Source organism: Lytechinus variegatus, chromosome 7 (assembly GCF_018143015.1).
Source record: "Lytechinus variegatus isolate NC3 chromosome 7, Lvar_3.0, whole genome shotgun sequence".
In the NCBI taxonomy this organism is placed as follows: Eukaryota; Metazoa; Echinodermata; class Echinoidea; order Temnopleuroida; family Toxopneustidae; genus Lytechinus; species Lytechinus variegatus.
This window is the reverse complement of record NC_054746.1, coordinates 7,807,356-7,827,806: the sequence shown is the minus strand read 5'-3', so window position 1 is coordinate 7,827,806 and position 20,451 is coordinate 7,807,356. Positions and strand designations below refer to the sequence as shown.

At 36.8% G+C, this 20,451-nt stretch overlaps 1 protein-coding gene across 1 annotated transcript in view; it reads right to left on the bottom strand.

Annotated features, from left to right (window-relative positions):
* Positions 1 to 20,451, bottom strand: part of LOC121418349 (anaphase-promoting complex subunit 1-like) — a 70,498-nt gene that overhangs the window by 40,417 nt on the left and 9,630 nt on the right. Inside the window, exons 5-20 of the mRNA XM_041612163.1 lie at positions 20,234 to 20,328; positions 19,650 to 19,735; positions 19,105 to 19,184; positions 16,613 to 16,755; positions 15,719 to 16,008; positions 14,625 to 14,819; positions 11,130 to 11,319; positions 9,771 to 9,992; positions 9,068 to 9,217; positions 8,117 to 8,177; positions 7,158 to 7,345; positions 5,917 to 5,982; positions 4,946 to 5,155; positions 3,800 to 3,870; positions 2,954 to 3,042; positions 888 to 1,036 (exon numbers count right to left, since the gene is read on the bottom strand). Of these exons, the coding sequence (XP_041468097.1) occupies positions 888 to 1,036; positions 2,954 to 3,042; positions 3,800 to 3,870; positions 4,946 to 5,155; positions 5,917 to 5,982; positions 7,158 to 7,345; positions 8,117 to 8,177; positions 9,068 to 9,217; positions 9,771 to 9,992; positions 11,130 to 11,319; positions 14,625 to 14,819; positions 15,719 to 16,008; positions 16,613 to 16,755; positions 19,105 to 19,184; positions 19,650 to 19,735; positions 20,234 to 20,328 (2,285 nt within the window). The remainder of the gene's footprint in view (positions 1 to 887; positions 1,037 to 2,953; positions 3,043 to 3,799; positions 3,871 to 4,945; positions 5,156 to 5,916; positions 5,983 to 7,157; positions 7,346 to 8,116; positions 8,178 to 9,067; positions 9,218 to 9,770; positions 9,993 to 11,129; positions 11,320 to 14,624; positions 14,820 to 15,718; positions 16,009 to 16,612; positions 16,756 to 19,104; positions 19,185 to 19,649; positions 19,736 to 20,233; positions 20,329 to 20,451) is intronic.

Below are 20,451 nucleotides of genomic sequence, written 5' to 3'. Positions count from 1 at the left end.
TGCCTTGAAAATTAATTCTTCTAAAATATTTTCCACCTATATATCACTTTCTATCCCCACACTGAAATTCATCATGACCTTTGAAAAAAAAACAATGTCAAATGGCTCAACTTGCCCCATATATGGGGTAAGTTTGAGCCACCTTCTGGGGTAAGTTGAGCCACAAAAACTATGTACAAAATGTATGAGGGGAGAACCAGCATGTCATTTTTTTGTTTAAAGTCTTTTCACTTGCTAATTCTCTATAAATACTAACATCCTTTAAAAGGAAAAGAGCAGTCATGTAAATTTGCTCCTTTCAGCCAGCATTTCAATCGATTTTTATGGTTTGTTTGTTTTTTTAAGATACATTACCATAGGAATTACCATGGCTCAACTTGCCCCATGCTGTTTGGCTCAACTTACCCCAGTCCAAACTTAGTGCGATAATTTTGTATCCACACATTTATTATGCATCCATCATATAAAAGACTATGACAAGAATGAAGATCCATACCTGGACTAATAATGTTGTTATCATGTCTTTATTATATTTAAAGACGTGTGTGTTTATAAAGCACTTATCTATTTCACACTCTTTTTTACTTTTTTGGCTGAAATTCATATTTTTCCCTCTAAAAAAACTACTTTTTGTTTCAAAGTTGAAAACAATGTGGTGGGGTTAGGGGTTATGCTATGGGTCATCAATACATGACACCACCACTATGTCTGACTCATTCATTATTGGACTGGGGCTGGTGGCTCAACTTGCCCCTATGCTCAACTTACCCCGCCTTCCCCTACCGTTCAATCAAGAAATTCTATAGCAAATGTGTAATTAGCCAATCAGATATAGAAATATGAAACATGGCCCAGGGAACAGAAAGTTTGACTACCGGTATACTTACAGAAACCGCCTCACTGGTTCTGGTGCAAAGACCTGACAAGATCGGGAAGGGGTCCTGTTTTGCCCCCCTGATGTAGTTGTAGAGGTACCGATGGATGCTAGGGGGTAGAGGAGTCCAGAAGGTAGGAACCTGGAGATCTTTCTTCATTTCTGAATATTACGTTAAGAGCAAACAAATATTTATTATCATATCCTACATAGATTTCATCTTGTATAGTGATTGGTTCAAATAGCATCATGTGACCAAATATATTTCAACTATGATGTTGCGTGATGTCAGACCTCAATATATTTTACGCTATACCAATATTCTGACGTCATTATTTCAGAAAACTGGATATTTAGCTAACTCTCGGGCGCACCGGCCAGCGAGCTATCTCTCCCGATTTTGGTGCATCATGCAATATGCTCTGGTACTGCATAAGCAAGTCATGCAGACCAAAATATGCAGTTATAATGCAAGGTTGAAATAGACCTATATTGGTTATAATGCAAATTACATTGCAGGTACCAACCATCGCAGCAGCCCTTGCCAAATGATGCCAATGAATATGAACAAAGGTAACAATATGGCATATACTTATGGAAGGTATGAAAGAAAGATGAATAAATCAACTGAACCGAAAATCATAGATAGACATACTTCTGGGCCCTGGTGTACAAAGAGTTACAATTGATCTGATCAATTGCAACTATGGATGGCCAGCAACATCAACATCTATTACGCATGTTTGTTCAAAATATATTCTAGCTGTGATGTATATTAATGCATTTATTGTTTTCTTGAAAATTCACTGCACTTCCCTTTGCATAAAAAGGACATTGTGCAAATTTTTCGTAGAAAAAATTATGACACTAATGGATTTCCATAGAGTTACGAATGATCGGATCAATTGTAACTCTTTATTCAACAGGGCCCAGGATAGTGACCCAAATGAAGAATAGTTCCCCTAAAATGGCATCAATGACATCATTATGTACACATAATATTGCTACGTGTTTCTGAAGAAAGCTATTGCGAAATTTAATGAAATGCATGTACATTACAATGTCCTGTTTCATAAAGACTTTTTATGATCATCTCTAAAACAAATTAACTATCAGCCAATCAGAATGAAGGATTTCAGTAGCTTTAACCCTAAATCTTCCAGGGTATTTTGATTCTAGTCATTCCCGGGGGGGGGGCATTATGACCCCCCTTAAGATCTCAGCCGCGGATTGCGAGATCACAACGAAAATTTGCATGATGGTAGAGAATGACGTAATCTACGCAGTTGCATTGGTAAATTTTACTGAATTCATATATTTTTATTTTACATGGATTAATTATGCTAATTTATTCATGAAATCAAACTTTTTGCTCTGATTCACTAAATAAAGCTCCTAGAATGCTATTTTTGGGTGAAAATATCTTTTATAGCATTCCTAACAATTGTGAATGAAAAATATTCTGGTACCAAGACCGATTTCTTATGTATTTTATTGTTGTTTAAATTTCTTATGTATTTCTTTGTTTTTTTACTTTGTTTTTGTTTTTTTGATGGATATCATTCCAGTCTTAATTCTGATCATAAACAAGGCAAAATTAATTAAGTTTAATCAGTAAAAGTAGAAATAATGATACATTTATAAATTTTGGCTAAATACACAATTTGCATTGGATTATTACATGAAATAAAAATGAGCAATTTTGGGTCTGACATGCAGTAAAAAGTCAGTGAGTGGCGAGGTCATAAATTTTTGCGCAGCGGATATATTGCGAAAATTGTCAGGAGAATTAGGGTTAAACTGTGATTGAAAATATGTTTTAATAAGTTTTATGTAATGAGTCTCGGATGTTGGTGACGAGGGTGATGGAACGGCAAAGTTTGAAGATTAAAGGACAAGTCCACCCCATCAAAAAGTTGATTAGAATAAAAAGAGATAAATCCAACAAGCATAACACCGAAAATTTCATCAAAATCGGATGTGAAATAAGAAAGTTATGACTTTTTCTCTATTTATTTGAATTAATTTTTTTTTCTGGGGTGGACTTTACCTTTAACATAAGAAAAAGAAACATAATACCTGGTGTTAAGCTTTTCTCTGGTGTTGAACTGAACAGGTTTGGGTGGTTTCTGAGATAGTAGTCTTGGTACTGACACCAATCCAACTCACTGTTTACATGGGGGAAAAAAGGGGGGAGGTAGTTGAGGGGGTAAATATAAACAAAGTAAGTTACATAGCAAATTACAAAAGATACTTGCCAACATCATCTATCTTCAATGTAGAAGTAACATTAACAGGTATACACAGGTATGCATACACAGCTATTGACACTTTGTGCTTTTGATTGGTTAAAAATTGTTTGGCAAATAAGGAAAAGGGCCATTCTTGGTCATGTGTGTGACCAAAATTATGACAAATCGTGACTTTAATTAGTTATAAATCTAAAAATTTTAGAGATTTAGTAATTCAAAGATTATATGACATTAACATATTCAGTCGACGATCATTTGGAAATATTCTTTGCTGTCTCCAATATGCAGGTTCAAGGTCAGAGGTCAAAAGAAGTGGGTCATGTGTGTGATATCACACAAAGCATGATTTCGAGAGTTTAAGTTTGAAAGATTAAACTTTCAAAATCACCATAAAATCACTCACAATCTTTTAAATTTGTGGAATTGAGACTAATATAAGTCACGATTTTTCATAATTTTGGTCACACAGGTGACCAAGAATGGCCAACAATACTTCTTTAAAATGTGTTTTTTTCTTCCTTAAAAATGCTGGTTTTAATAATAGATATCACTGAATCACAAATGATTGAACCGATTCAGCTTAATTGCATGATTTTTAACTGGCATAAATTATATATATTCAGTGATCAATACACAAACAATATTTGGGATGAAACAAATAAGAAGTATTTACCATGCTAGATGATTGAGAACTACAACCAATTCTTTCACATCCTCTTTCGAAAACTTATTCAATTTCAGTTCCTAAAGGGGGAAGAAAAGAATGACAAAATTAACATTATTATTCTTGCAATATGAAAGATAAGATTGATTTCTTCAACATCTACTAATGAATACCACTATATCTAGTTCATATATATGAATGAATAAATATAAATAAATAAAAAATAAAGAAGAGAACATTATATCATGAGTGAAATAATATTGTTAATTTATATTAATCTCTAACAGTTCATAGCATGACACATTTCTACATCATCAATATCAAACTTATCTTGCACTGCCCAGTGGCAGCTGGGCCCACGACCAATCAGGCAAAGTTAATTTTGAAGTATGTTTATCTTATATTTCTATTTTGAACAATAAAACATGGAAATGAATATGGATAAATGAGGGTATCACCAGGATTTGTTATTGCTTGTGGTGCTGGTTTTTACGATTGATTATTCTCCTCCTCTCATAAATGATCTCCACTGGCTCCATGTTAATGATCGTATCAAACATAAGACTATATTAACAATCAAGCCCCAACTTACTTATCTGGGGTCCGTTGCAGAAAGAGTTGCGTTCAAACGCAATTCAAAAAATCAATCGCAAGTCCCAACTGCGCGCTGTTGATGGGTTGAAAATCAAGTTGCGAATGATTTTTAGAGTTGTGTGATTGATTGCAACTCTTTCTGCAAAAGGCCCCTGATCTTCTCCTTGCACACACACACACACCACATATCCAAATACAGCACACGCTCGGCCACAAATAGGTGAGAGGGCCTTTTCTAACGTTGCCCCCCAAACATGGAATTCCTTGCCGCCTTTACTAAAGACTTCCCCGACGCTTTCCTCATTTAAGAAATGTCTACAAACGTAACTGTTCTAAATTTTCTGTCTGTATTCCATAATGTTCTTAATTTTTGTGGTTATTATTCTTATGTTTCATACTCCCTATTTATTCTTTCTTTCTTTAATGTGCTTTGTATCTGATGAAAAGGCACTATATGAATGAAGTGTATTATTTTCATTACTATACACAGTAGTCAGTGCAATTAATCGAAATCAGCCTCACAATCAATCGTTAGGTTTTATGATACAGGGCCCTGTTTACCTCATATACAAGATGAAGAACAAAAGCCAGCCCAGGTATGTGGGTGAAGAGAAGCGCTGAGGATTCCAGGGGTTTACGGTTGGTCGCTGGGTCGTTGGACGTGTCTGTGTCCTTCGCACCGGGCGAGGGCGCCCTATCAGGGTGGCTGAATGCTGGGAAGTTGTCCTTCACCTTGCCGTGGTAGTCCGAGGAAAAGAGATAATCCCAGTCCTGGCAATGGAAGGAAATTCATAACATCAGTGCTTTGATTCATACAGGTTGGTCATCATTGACAAATTGTTTTGTTCATTGAAAATTATTTTTGCAATAGTGCTCTTTAACCAACCAAATCCCCATGATTTCACTGACATTGTCAGTAATGATGAAAACATCTATAAAACAATACTGAGGTACGGACATCAGAATCAATCCCCAAATTGATCTAAGTAAAATTAAATGTGGCAATGCAAATTTGCTATGTGTGGAATGGATAGTGAGGAGCCTAACTACAAAAGTATGTGAGGTACATGTAGTTGCCCTAGATATTTCAACAAAATCTGTGAATCAATGAATTTGCGATTGTAAATTCATCTTCAAAGTCAGAAAAAACTTAAGTTAAAGAATGTTGTGGCATACTCCCGTTCCTATACTCCCCTCTCATTATTTTATTTTGAATCGACTCATTCGACATGTGCATAGCCCTGTCTAATTTTATATTATCACAATACTGTATCCAATATATTTTGCCCTGATTTAATTCTATGTAACGTGACCTTCTTGTTAAGTTTATTTCAACTTTTTCATAAACATTGATTTATAAAAAAAGAGAAAAGGGTAATTACAAACATCAAATTTCCATTTCATCACAAGGCATAGATGAAATGGTTAATGTTAAAAGGGCCCATTGACAAAATACATATAAAATGAGGTAAAAAGAAAATAAATGCAAATAAAGGCACTCTTCTAAAATCTTTATTTTGCGCTTGACTCACCTCATCCCAGCCTGAGGGTTTATGTTTCTTGGCTGCCACTCCAGGGGAACCTGATGATTCAGTGTCCTGAAAATAATCAAAGAATATTTGACCAGCTGAAAATGTAGAAACTATTGGCCTGGTGTACAATCTAACAGAACTTCTTTCAAGGGGGGGGGGGAACCTACACAGGGGCTCGGTTGATAAGCCCCCCTCCCCCCCCAAAAAAAAAAAACTCTGGAAAATACCCATTCACTGCAATCATTTGTTGTAAAGGCTCTCTAATATTGTAGATTAGCCAGTCAATTGGGAAAAATAGCCCATGAAAATGAAATTTTTGCACTTTTGTTGACATCTCTTTCTGGAGAACATCGGGGAATATCGATTTTCATGAAACTAAATTTCAGTGATTTTCACTGGCAAGTGTTATCAGCTACCGAAAACCCTCGCATCCGATTGGCCAAGATTAATGAATTAGTCAGTGAAAATCACTGACAAAACATTTCATGAAATGCTTTCCTCTATGAGAGGATATGGAGGCTTGGTTTACCAATTTACTGTGAAAGACACCACAAAACCAAAATAGAAGAACTGGAGGCACCCTCAAGCAAAAACAAATATGCAAGATTATTGTAGCGTTTCTTACAATTTTTCTAAGCACTTAATACTACTACTCCCGGGAGCCGTTTCATAAAGCTGTTCGTAAGCTAAGAGCGACTTTATCCCTTTCTTATGCGCTAAACCTACGCCATTTCAATATAGTATTTACCACAAGAAATGATCACCAATCGTTCTTAAAGTCGATCTTAACTTACGAACAGCTTTATGAAACACCCACCAGCTTTAATGCAGCTCCCATCATCTGGAGAGTGTTCCATGAAAGGACTTGTTAGAAGTTTTATCTGACAAGTCCTGTTTTGTTCGACAGTTGCCATAGGAACTGTGCTCCTCAGCCAATCAAAATCGAGGAAAAATGTCAGATCTGGTGACTTGTCGGACGTAAATGTTGATGAAACTCTTCCCTGGTACTCGGTCATTAAAGGAATTAATCCGTTACTGGGTACTACACCTGGTTTCAGATAGGCAAATTTACCTTGTCAAAGGACAAAAGTGCTGTTTTGGGATTTGAACCTGGGACCCTGTGGGTCAAAATTCCTATAAGACATATCCACAGGGCCATAGCACCTCTACTTTAATACTCGAAGGACACGAACATGTACTTACGAATCTCCAAATAATATTATTCAGCACCTTAAACTCACCCGACCATATAGATTAAGCTGTTCGGTATTATATCCCATCATATTCAACAAACAGGTCACAAAGGTCATGAGCTCTGATTGGTCACGGATCTCTCCCGGTGCATGATTGGTGGCATACCACTTTGCCTGGAACTGGATTGCTGTATCCCTTGGCAACACATACTTCACGGCCTCAAGGCACAGATTAACTATATAAATGTAAATTGTTTAAAAATGATATAAGGGAGGGGTAGTTCTTATAAGACTGAAGTTTTCAGTTGTAACCTATTTTGTAATGTGTTCCCCTATGCGTTAACTCATACCCTGTAATGCAATATGCCTGTATCATTTATAATGAATTCACTACGATCATTATTTCACTTCATGTATTTAGATTCAATTATCTCACTGTACATCTTTGTAACCTAGGTTTGTATCAGTTCCCCTAATGTTTTGACGAGGATTTTTTTTTTTTAAATAAACCAAACTGATTCTGAATCTAATGAAATTGGAACTTGATACAGTTGTATGAAATGTGCATATAACATAAACATGTAATTAAATCTAGTATAACTATTCTGAGGCAAGGAAAGTAAAGTGCCACATGATATGTAATAACAAAGCCTAAATTTGATTGTGAAACTCACAAGTTTTAAGTGTATTATTTAAACCAGCCATGAATCAGAAATTGGATAATTGCATGCTAGAAAAAATATATCAAAGGTATATTTGAATCACTAAAATAGTTGTACAAAAATTAATCAACATCAAGGAGTAGCAAAGAACATATTTGCATAATTTGTAATCATGATATAGATTATGGCACTTGTTTTAAATGTGATTCATTATTTTATTCTTGATAATAAAAAATAAAGCTGATTTTATTTGGGCTGATGTCTGGCATTTCAATAGTTTAATTATACGAGAAGGAGTGTATGTAATGTATCTCTATAATACAAAACATGAAAATGTTTACAAACCTGTATTTGATACTGATATTTTTGGTAGTGATGTCCTTATCATAGTGTCATTTGACAGGACCTGCATTTTGGATGATAGTAAAAGAAGAGAAATATGTCCTTCCAATTTATTAAAGAACATAAAGTTGTCATTTATGACAACTTCATGTATAAATGAAATATTTAAATAAAGAAGTAATTAAATGAAAAATATTTATAAACAAAATATATTTAAATGTTAAATCTATGTGTCATTCAAATGAAATACATGCATGTTATTTAATGGAATTAAAGTACATGGTTTTCATGAGAAAGTTTTAAACAAGAAGAAATTTTTTTATCATATCATCATTAGATCTGAGCCTTGTCTTACAAAGACTTACAATTGATCTAATCAATCTCAACTGTATGGAAATCCATCCATACCATAATTTTTTAAAAGGAAATTTGCTCAATGTCTTTTGACAACAAAGAGAAGCATACTGAATTGTAAGAAAACAGTGAATATATGAATACATATCATATCTAGAATTTTTTTTTAACATTAATTTTATATGTTGATGTTGCTGGCCTTCAATAGTTGTAATTGATTGGATCAATCGCAACTCTTTGTAAGACGGGGCCCAGGATCAGGTAACATCCCACTGCAGTCTGGCGTCCTTTGGCAAGGCGTTAATCCATTCTTTGCCACTCTCGACCCAGGTGCTAAATGGGTTCCCAATAGGATGTGAAAGTCATTGAAGCTTGTTCTCTGTGTGCCTCACCAGCGACTGACTGGAATACTCCCCAGGGAGTGGAAGATGTACATACATTGTGTGCAGGAATGACTGATTGAATCCGATGACCAGGGTTATAATAAATCTGTAAAGAGCTTAGACACGTTGTTCCAATACATTAACCGCTTAATAAAAGCATAACATAATTATTATTTCTTTTTACTTTCTCAGCAAGAGTTTGAATGTATTAATTTACCACAGTGAACCTGTTCTTGACTGGATCCTGAAGTCGTACAACATGTTGACCACTGGTGGCGCTGTGCGACAGGGTCAAATCTTCGCTGCAGGTCGATTCTTGGAGCTTGGTGTGACTAACCTCGCCAGGCACCGGAGAGAGAAGTACAACCTGATTTGGAAAAGAGAGTTGAGAAGTGGAAAAGGGTTGCATTTTATTCACCTAGCCCATTTCTCAGATAGTCTAATAGAACACAAGATAAAACCATTTGGCCTGATGACCAATTGGTTTACATAAAAATTAGTCTAATACCCAATTAGTCTAATGCCCAGTTGGTCTATTTTCCACTCCTTCTAATTCACTTGGTCTCCTCCTCAGATAGTCTAATATCACATGGGATAAAACCATTTGGCCTGATAACCATTTGGTTTACATAACAATTAGTCTAGTATCCACTCAGGCCAATGCCTAGTAGGTCTAATTTTCATTGTATCTTATCATATTTTATCTTGTCAAATGAAAATTTGGTAAATAAGCAGTTCTTCATAAAATGGAGAATAAGAGTAGTGTTAGACCACATGGATGTTAAGATGAAACAAGTATAGCAACGCTGGAAATTAAAGAAAAATAGAGAATGAGCTAAATGGCAGATGAACTGTTTATAGGCGGTTACTTTCTCTTGCTAAGAACAATTATTTTATTGTGTGTTAGATGACTCCATTACCTCGTCATTCAGGGTTGGCGAGGCCCCTGTCAGATGGGATGACGTCAGGTAGGGACTATCCAGAGGAGTACTGGGGCGTGGCATGGTAGTACCCCCTGGTCCTACGCTACTGGCCATGATGGTAGGGGCGACCCCTGGGAGCAGAATATTGCCGACCTTGTTGATGCCGGTATAGAGTGCCAGGTTCCCGTTGGCTTCTACCACCGCCATCATCTTCAGATCCTGGCCATGACAAAAATATACAGAGAAGACTTAAGATTTTTCATTAGTTTTGTTATTACAATATCATCATCACCATCATCATCATCATCTATTTTGACAATTAACGAACAATATAAATATCCTAGAACCCAATAATGTACATAACAGAGAAGGAATGTGCACTCACTGGAATGCCCTCAAAGTTAACTTAATAACTTAAGTTAATAATGACTATTTAACCCTATCCAACAGATCCTAAACCAAATGAAATCCTGTGCTTAATTAGAAGAAACAGGGAAGAAATTCCAGAAGAGGAATAGAGTTAGACCATTGAAATCTTCGCTATAGGAGTTAATCTGTTGGTTCACGATGCCGCAAACTGCTATGTGGAAAATCATTGCTGTACGTGCCATTTTTAGCGTAGCTGTGTGCTGAAGGTGCCGGAACCTAATTGGTCGGCACAGCAGACCTTTCAGTAGCCGCGGACGGTGTGATCCCCGGGCTGCCTACGGACGTCAGGGAAATCCCGTCAGCTGGCGGCAGCATGGAAAGCGGGTTGACTGGTCGGTTGTGCCGCCGAATCACAGCGCGGCGTTTCCAGCACCTTCGGCACGCAGCTTTTAATATGCCATAAAAGGCGCGCACACAACGATTGTCCACACTGCCTGATGAAGACCAGCAGTTGCAGTCAAAACGTCGCAATAACAGTTTGCCACATCGTGAGACAAAGGATCAACTTCTATAGCGATTCTCTACTACCACGGTGATCAACATCTTTTGTACCATTGAAATCTTGTACCAATTGTAATTTCATGAAATGACCTGGTGTGCTTTAGGAATGGCATGTCTGATGAAACAACTCACCTGTCTTTGAACTACAAGGTCTGGGGTTCACTCCCCACTGCAGTAACCATGTTCTCTGGCAAGGCATTTAATTACATAGTACACTGCCACTCCCAACCCGGGTGAAGTTTATGGGTTCCTGGTAGGAAGAAATTCCTTGAATCCTGAGTGCCTGATGAGGGTAGCAGTGCTAAACCCAGGTTGATTAGATGCAGGGCTTAGAAACATTGTATGACGTGCTACAAAATGTTGCACGTTATCATTTATTCAGATTAAAAAGTTATTTCACTCAATGGTGGTGGGCAATGTGCTTACCTCCAACTGCACAGCATCCCTGACGTGGAGAGTAGTAAGGCTGCCAAAGATGAGCTGCGTGCAGTCGTTACTTGAATTGAACTTCAGGCACCTGAGTTGACGATAACGTGGCAGGAGGAAGCAGAGGAAGTCCTGACCCGACAGGTCAGAGGTCAAGAACGCCTTGGAGGCTTGCCCCAGAATGCCATCTCTGAATGAGTGGAGTGAAACAGAAGGTGATCAAGTTGGTACATGTCTGCCCCCTCCGTACCCTCCCCCTTCTGAGCTACAGAGATGTTGGTTGACCAATTGACCATTGTGAACCATTGCACAGACTTGTCGGCACTGATAAATTGTGATTATCGGAGAGTAACTACAGCAAAAGTCAGACACGTTTGCTACTCAGCAAGAATCATCTCCTACTAGCACAGCTTTTTTCGCCCAAGTACCACCTATTTGTAGAATGTCCACAGAGCTGCCGGCCTGAACAAGAACATTTTGGTATTTTAAAAGCTAAAAATCAGTGTTTTCTTGAGGATATCAGCGTTTTCAAAGAAATACCACGGGAATACACATAAAACTAAAAATTTAGTAATAAGTATTTTGCATGAAACCATAAGTTTTCTTCTCATTTTCAGTAAAAATACTGAAAATCATTACTACTTGAATGTCCTGCCTGCAACAGGGGTTTTGGCTCAATCAAATAGATCTTTCAGGAAACAGTTCAGATGCAGCTTTTCTCACTCACACAGCTTCAGGATTGATCTCTCAAAGCATTCAATGTCATATGTTCTTGTGATTTCGACCTCAACAATCCAGTACGACGATACTCTACAAAGAGTATCAACTGTATCCTTTGGTGTCCTTTACTTCATTATTCTGGACATTTATCTCACAATCAAAAGAGCAAAAAGACAAAAATTGTACGTCCTTTAACTGATAGTGGAATTCGGGAATTTGGAACTTGGTTAACCCATTATTCTTGGGATGAATTGTACAATACCATGGATGTATCTGTAATGTGTAACATGTTTTTGCAAGTCTTAAAATACCACATAGATTTGACATTTCCCACTAAGGTTATTAAATTTCATGAAAATGACAAACCATGGATTAATGGCAAAATTAAATCACTAATAGAAAAAAGGCAAGAAGCTTTTTCAAATAATAATGTAACATTGTGGAAACATTTTATAGGAACAAGGTACAGAGGGCCATAGACTTGGCGAAGGATAAATTTTATAAAAGAATACAGAAACTTAAACTTAATAATCCAGCTGATTGGTACCATCATATCAAACTCATGACTCATGGCTCTCAATCTCAAACACATATTGATATACCAAATCTCTCATATGAGGAACTTCAAAATTTTAAGTGTGTAGCAAATATTATCAATGACAGGTTTTTATCGATTGCATCTGACCTTCCAAAACTTGACAGGTCAAATTTGCCAGCTTATTTGCCATCACCCTCTGAATGTCCAACAGTACAACCATTGGATATTTACAATAAATTACGCAAATTAAATTTGCAGAAGTCAACTGTTTCTGGTGATTTACCTATCAGAATTATTAGAGAGTTTTCCTATGAATTATGTTTTCCACTATGTCATATTATAAATACTGCCTTTAAACAAGGTATCTTTCCACAGATATGGAAACTTGCTGAAATTGTACCAATTCCAAAATCCTTCCTCCTGTGGTGTCTGATCTAAGACCAATAGCCTTAACATCTTACTTTGCTAAGACTGCTGAATCGTTCATTGTTAAGTGGTTGTTGGAGGATATACGCGATCAGATTGATAACAATCAATTTGGTAACCGTCCAGGTCTCTCTACTTGTCATTATCTTATTTCAATGCTTCATAATCTCTATACGAATGCTGACAAACAAAAAAATATCTCAACTATGGTGTTGACAGATTTTTCTTAGGCTTTTGATCGAATTGATCATAATATTCTTATTCACAAATTAATATGCTTGAATGTACGACCATGTGTAATCTCATTAGTCATTGATTTCTTGTACTGCAGACAACAGTCTGTAAAATATAATGGTCACATTTCTGATGTCAAGGACCGTAATGCGGGTGTTCCGCAAGGGACAAAGCTCGGCCCTGTGTTGTTCCTGATTATGGTAAATGATGCTTGTAACAATTGTCCCCTACCTTTCTATAAGTATGTGGATGATTTAACAATTGTAGAAGCTAGAAATCAAAACAAACCTTCTCAGATGCAAAGAGAGATTGACTCTTTGCTTGCTTGGTCTTTGGCTAATAACATGACACTCAATCCTAGTAAATGTGTTTTTATGACTATTTCATTCATGAAACAAACGATACACCAAAATTTCAATATCAACCAAATACAAATGAATGAGACCAGTATTGTTAAAATTTTGGGTGTTTTATTTCAACAAAACCTGAAATGGGATTCTCAAGTTAATGAAATGATAAAAAAATGCAATAGACGACTGTTCATGTTGCGCAAACTTAAACGGTTCAATTTACCCATGTATGATCTTATTACTGTGTATTCTGGATACATTAGACCCATTGTGGAATATTGTGCTCCTCTGTTCCACTGCCCATGCAAATTCCTTAGGGCAGTAGTTTGATTTATATTGTGCAATAACAGCTTACACTGTCAGGGAATACCAGTGTGTATGTATAGTTCACATCTCATTCATACATGTATGTCAATAGACATTATGCCATGATTTTGCAGGGATAGGTGTCGTGTGGGCGGTACCGGAGCGGCGGACGCGACATCGGGACTGGCCCCTATGGTTTCGGAGTGCTGCAGTTTGGGGTGTGTGGCTCCGGACGGCTGTTGCTTGGTTGGACGGGCGCATTAGACTATTGGTCGCATATCCGATCGGGTTGGGTGGCTGGGAGGAATGTGTTTCCCTGGGAGTGATGGGTGTGACAGGCTTGTGCCATGCCCATAGCTCCCGGGGGATACATTTCTCTCGGCGCCTTTCTCATCGTGTGTGCGGCTGGTGGTTTTTCTGCGCCTGTCCAGCTCGGAAGTGGCTGTTTGGGACCGAGCATTTCTGGGCTGTAGCGCTTCGGAGGTGTAGGGGTATGTCTCGGAGTTGCGTCCGTTGCTCTGGTGTTACCCATTTCCAGACCTGTCCTCAATTTTAATTTTAATTTTAATTTGCATTATATATTTATGAGTTATCTTTTATTATTCTAATTTAATTGGTTTGGAGGCTAATGTTTGTATTTTTATGATTTTTGTACATTGATAGTTTACCTTTAAATTTTCATGTTGTTCAAAATGTTTTTTGTATATATCTAATCTTACATGTAACAAGATCTTTACAATGTAAAACAATGTAAATTTAGCCTTTGGACTGCCATGAATTGTTTTTTTTAAATAAAACCATTTATCTAATCTATCTAAAGAGGACTTTACTCAACAACAGCAGAAGATGCAATCTATGCCAAGGATAATTGTCAGATGACAAAAATGATGATGAAACGGTCCCCTGAAGGGGTTCACTTACCTATTAGCTGTGAAAGGTTCTGTCCAGCAATGTTCAAGGCACAGTTCAGGAAGTAATGGTTCGTCAATGTCCTCACACATTGTTGTCATGTCGTTGGTGGTACCTGCACCGGGCGTCCAAGGGTAAGATGATCTAGGAGTTTGGCTAACTCCTGGAGACGAGAAGGGAAGGCTGTGTCCTGGAGAGAAGGATCGACTGTTTTGAGAAAGAAACAAATCAATAAAGACACATTATGTAATTATAGGCCTGTTAGTAATATTTCACATATTGCTAAAGTGATAGAAAAGGTAGTATCAATTCAACTAACAGAACACGTAAATGATAATGGCTTATACGATCCAATGCAGTCAGCATATAGATCTTATTTCAGCACTGAGATAGCCCTTTTGAAATTGCAGAATGATGTTCTGTCATTTTTCGATCAGCATAAGTGTGTTTTCTTAGTCTCATTGGGCTTAAGTGCAGCTTTTGACACTACTGAATTGCTTAAAATCTCGATTTCACAAGTCTTTAATACCTGACTGGTTGGTCATCTAGGGTAAGCATAGCCGGAGAGTTGTCTGACCCATGGGTCACTGAGTTTGGGGTACCCCAAGGGTCAGTTCTCGGGCCGATTCTGTTTAGTTTGTATATCACTCCCATCTCTGACATTATTAATAAAAATGGTCTACAGTATATTTGTTATGCAGATGATATACAACTGTATTGTTCCTTTGACCCACGCTCAGGAGTTTCTTTTTGAGAAAGAAACTCCTGGAAACAAGGAGGGTAGACTGTGCCCTAGATTATTATCGACTGTTAGAGAAAAAAATTTCTTCATGATAAGTAATTAGTAAAGAAAGGAGATATTTTTTGAACTCCAGACATATTCAAATACATAATGAGTCTGACAAAAATAAAATACCTATTTGTGAACTTTAAAGAACTGATTAGGAAGAGTCATTATTTATCCCAGCACTAACTTCTTAGCCATACCATTAGTAACACAATTACATGTATATTCAATGTCATTTCAATTCTTCTCAACTTATGATTTTCCATGCCTTTCAGGAAGAAACATGAAAAATACCCTGACTTGGACAAACCAAACTTACTTCACTCCTGAGTGAGACAAGGCCGGACTCTGCCCTCTGGAGGCCAAATGAGGAGAGGCCAGGGTGCGGGCATAGCCCCGGAAACCTGGTGCAGGTGACATGGCCGGCGATACGCTGGACATGCTAAGGCGTGACTGGGCACTCATGCTCAGGCCTGCCAGTAAGCTTGCTGTAGAGCTAGTGCTATGGTGCTTGGGCGTGGCTCCAAGACCGGTGGTGTTCGCCATGGAGGAGTGGAGGGAGAGAGACCCACTGAGGACATCTAACAGCTTCACTGCTGTGTTTGCCTCCTGAAATTTGGTGGAAGAAGACAAGTAAACATCAGAATTAATTAAAAAATTATTTAACCGCATTCTGTAATGATGTATTTACCTATGAAAGATTTATTGATTTTGGTATTTGTTGGATCTTGCTATGAATTATTTTGCTTTCATCTACAATTATAGTGTAGTTATTGTAAACATGATTAGTTTTGGTCATTTTACCCATCAAATCATGTCTTTAAGTGTTTTGAAACCAAATAAATCAATAAAATACAAGAGATGGCTTACATTATTTCATTGCCTGTGTGAATGATAAAATTTGTCTCAGAATGCAAAATAAGTATTTGCCATATAAATGTACATATCAAGTTGATGGAAAAAATATAACACAAAGATCAATATATGCATTGCGCAATCTTTGTTATTTTGAAAATTGAGACAAATCTAATTAACCCTAAGGATTGTTATAAATGAAATACATTTATAACAAATAAAATTAATCTAAAACAAATTAAATTCATATATAAACAAATGAAATTAATCTGGAACAAATGAATTTTATATATAGAATGAAATTGATTTAAAGGTTATCATAACAAATGAAAATCAATTAAAAAATATGTTTTTTTACCTCTTCTTTGACCTTTCTCAATGCCCAGACCGAGTGGACTCCAATCGACCGGTCAAAGGTCATGACCAGGGAAGGTTTCTGACTTGTAAAGACAATCTGTTGCATGGGGTCTGTCACGAAGCTGACTCTAGTGTTTCCGCTGCCTAGAGATGAGAGAATGGAGAAAAAACTGACAAAAGTTAATGTACGGGTAAACTTTCGTAGGTTGGCCTTCAATAAGTCGACTGTTTTTCATATTAAGTTGAACCAGATTTCGCAAAACATGTTAAAAATAAACGTTTTCTAATCCCCATATTACCTGTTTAACTTTTTTTTTCATTTTCAAAACAGGCCTGTTGCATAAAACTTTTTACCTGAGAAAACTCTGGTAAAAGTAGACAAGTGGAATGCCTCTGGCCGTCTCACCTGCATCACGCGGTTCAATATAGCAGCAGTGCTCACATTGAATACTACTCTAACTCGCAAAAGATGTTCAGTGATACATGGTTACTCTTATTTCCCTTTTTAATGAACTAGACCAATAAACTTACAGAGATATGATGGTTATTCAACAAAACACCCCAACATGGCCAAAGTTCATTGACCTTACATGGCCTTTGACCTTGATCATGTGACCTGAAACTCGAACAGGATGTTCAGTGATACTTGATTACTCTTATGTACAAGTTTCATGAATCAGATCCATAAACTTTCAAAGTTATGATGGTAATTCAACAGATACACCCAATTCGGCCAAAGTTCATTGACCTTTGACCTTGGTCATGTGACCTGAAACGCGCACAGGATGTTCAGTGATACTTGATTACTCTAATGTCCAAGTTTAATGAACTAGACCAATAAACTTTCAAAGTTATGATGGTAATTCAACAGATACTCCCGATTCGGCCAAAGTTCATTGACCCTAAATGACCTTTGACCTTAATCATGAGACCTGAAACTTGCACAAAATTTTCAGTGATGCTTGATTACTATTATGTTTAAGTTTCATGAATCAGATCCATAAACTTTCAAAGTTATGATGGGAATTCAACAGATATCCCCAATTTGGCCAAAGTTCATTGACCCTAAATGACCTTTGACCTTGGTCATGTGACGTGAAACTCATGCAGGATGTTCAGTGATACTTGATTAACCTTATGTCCAAGTTTCATGAACTAGGTCCATATATTTTCTAAGTTATGATGACATTTCAAAAACTTAACCTCAGGTTAAGATTTCGATGTTGATTCCTCCAACATGGTCTAAGTTCATTGACCCTAAATGACCTTTGACCTTGGTCATGTGACATGAAACTCTAATAGGATGTTCAGTAATACTTGATTAACCTTATGGCCAAGTTTTATTAACTAGGTCCATATACTTTCTAAGTTATGACGTCATTTCAAAAACTTAACCTCAGGTTAAGATTTGATGTTGACGACGCCGCCGCCGCCGTCGGAAAAGCGGCGCCTATAGTCTCACTTTGCTTCGCAGGTGAGACAAAAACTAAGGTTAGTCTGATTTCTGCCATTGACTTTAACACGGCAAAAACTCCAGTAAAAACAACCTGAGTTTTCTCTGGTGAAAAGTTTTATGCAACGAGCCCAAGGTGGTTTTATATGTTTGAATATGCACAACAGCAATGCTTTTTTTTCAGTTGTGTCAGAATGGAAAGTAACTACCCATTTATTTGCTTAATAATAATGACAATAACAATAGTAGATTTATAATATGCAATTTCTATATTGCCCATTGAAATACATAGCACATTCAACAATGATACTTATATTCTGTTATTTAACGCTTGATACATCTCAACATATCTGTAATAGCACTTCATACATTCATGTATATTATTGCCCCAGGCATCAGATACTGGCATGCAAGGTATGCACTCACTCCACTCCCTGTGGAGCACTAAAACAAAATTTTCAATAAGCAATCGCTAGGCATACTACATATTAAGTTATAGCTAAAGGAGGATTAGGGAAACCTACTACTGGTACCTCCACAAAATTATTAATTTAAACAGACCTGCCAACCTCTGGGAATGAAAAATTGTATTATGTGATAAAAAAACTGAATTTTCCACAAAAAAGTGTATTTCATAATAAAATGCTCGGCGCACTCGCTCATTGCGGCGCACTCGCTCATCGCGGCGCTCAAGCTGCATGCAAGCTAAAATGCGCACTGCTCTTGCAGATGAAAAAAAAAACATTGAAACATGTGGATATCTCACCCTGGTTTAAAAAAAATGATTGAAAAAAAAAAAAAGTTACCTGAAAGTACATTAATCTAATAATCATATTTATGTAAGTTTTATGAAATAGAGACATATAGAGATGATTTTTCTTATTAGATTAAATAAATTACAATTTTGTAAAAAAAAAAGATTATTATTTTTTTTTCAAAAACATATTTTTAACGAAAAAATATACTGGTCGGCAGGTCTGTTTACACTATTGAAAAAAGTAAGTTTTGAAACAGAATGAAAATGAGAGTGCAACACTTACTGCCACTTCTACACAATACTGGGGTTGGTTCATCAAGGGGATGCAGCAAACTGAAAAGAGTTGGTAGTTTCTCTTTCTCTCTGTAAACATCAAATAAATTTGTAACATGCAGGATAAACAGAATGAAATATACTTCTGTCTGCTCTACTGAAAAAAACAAGAGTCATTAAACAAGAGTGTATTATGCACTAATAACAGTAATAATGAAATAATACATTATCAGGAACAACAAAAATGATAACAGCAACATCAACAATAATAGACAGCATTTATACAGTGTCATCAATTTCAGAAATATTCTATCCTGATAAAACATTCTGATGGAAAGTAGAAAGAAAAAGATAGTTTGTGTAAGTGCCATAGTGCCAAAAGCTGATAATGTTAGAAAAGTTAAGAATTAGCCCCTCTCCACTGAGGTGTATTGAATGGGTACCCGACTACCCGGTAGGAAGGAATTCCTTGAATGCTCAAGCACTTGATCAAGAGATATGGTATGTAGCACTTAGAAACATTGTATTGCATATAACTATGAGAAGAGAACATACCGTTTGCCATAAACTGAGGCTAGTTCCGTCTGAGAGACAGCTTGTTCCAGTAACATACCTCCGTCTACTATCCATGTTTTTGAGACCTAGTTGACAAATGAAGATAATAAGGGGGGAGTTTCATGGAACAAGAAGTCAGTGATTTTCACTGACAAGTTCGCTCTGAGCCAATCAGATGGAAGGATGTTGGTAGCTTATAACAAAAGTCAGTGAAAGTCGCTGATTATTTTGTTCAATGAAGTGCTCCCACGGTTAACCTGCTGTTAACCTACAAGAACCAAGTGGTCCCTGTGCAAAATCATTGTGAATGAGAAAATTCAGGAACAAACATGTAAGGAAAGGCCATACTTTCAACCAATTTATAGGGGGGGGGGGGAAACAAACAAACAAATAAATTGCAAATGAAAAATTCTGAGTTTTTACAGACGTGTTGTAGAAGCTGCTGTCCTGTAGGATGCCCAGATAAAAGTTAATACACTATTTACAAACAATGCATCAATTAAAATGGTATGCATATATCATACAGAGTGATACAGTAAATGTCAAAAGTTTAGAGTACAATGTCTGCGATATATCATACATACCTGAAATGGAAGTGATGCCACAAATTTTTCTCCAGCTTCAGTGAAGACAGTGATGCTAGCAGGGTGAGAGATACTGATGCCCACTACATCCTCTTCTAGATTTTCCAAAAGAAAATCCCCAAAGAAGTGCTAATTATGATTATTCTGTCAAATTTCATTTCTTTTGTATGGAAGCTTAAAAGTGCCACCGAGATGTTGAGATAATTATCTTGGGAAGT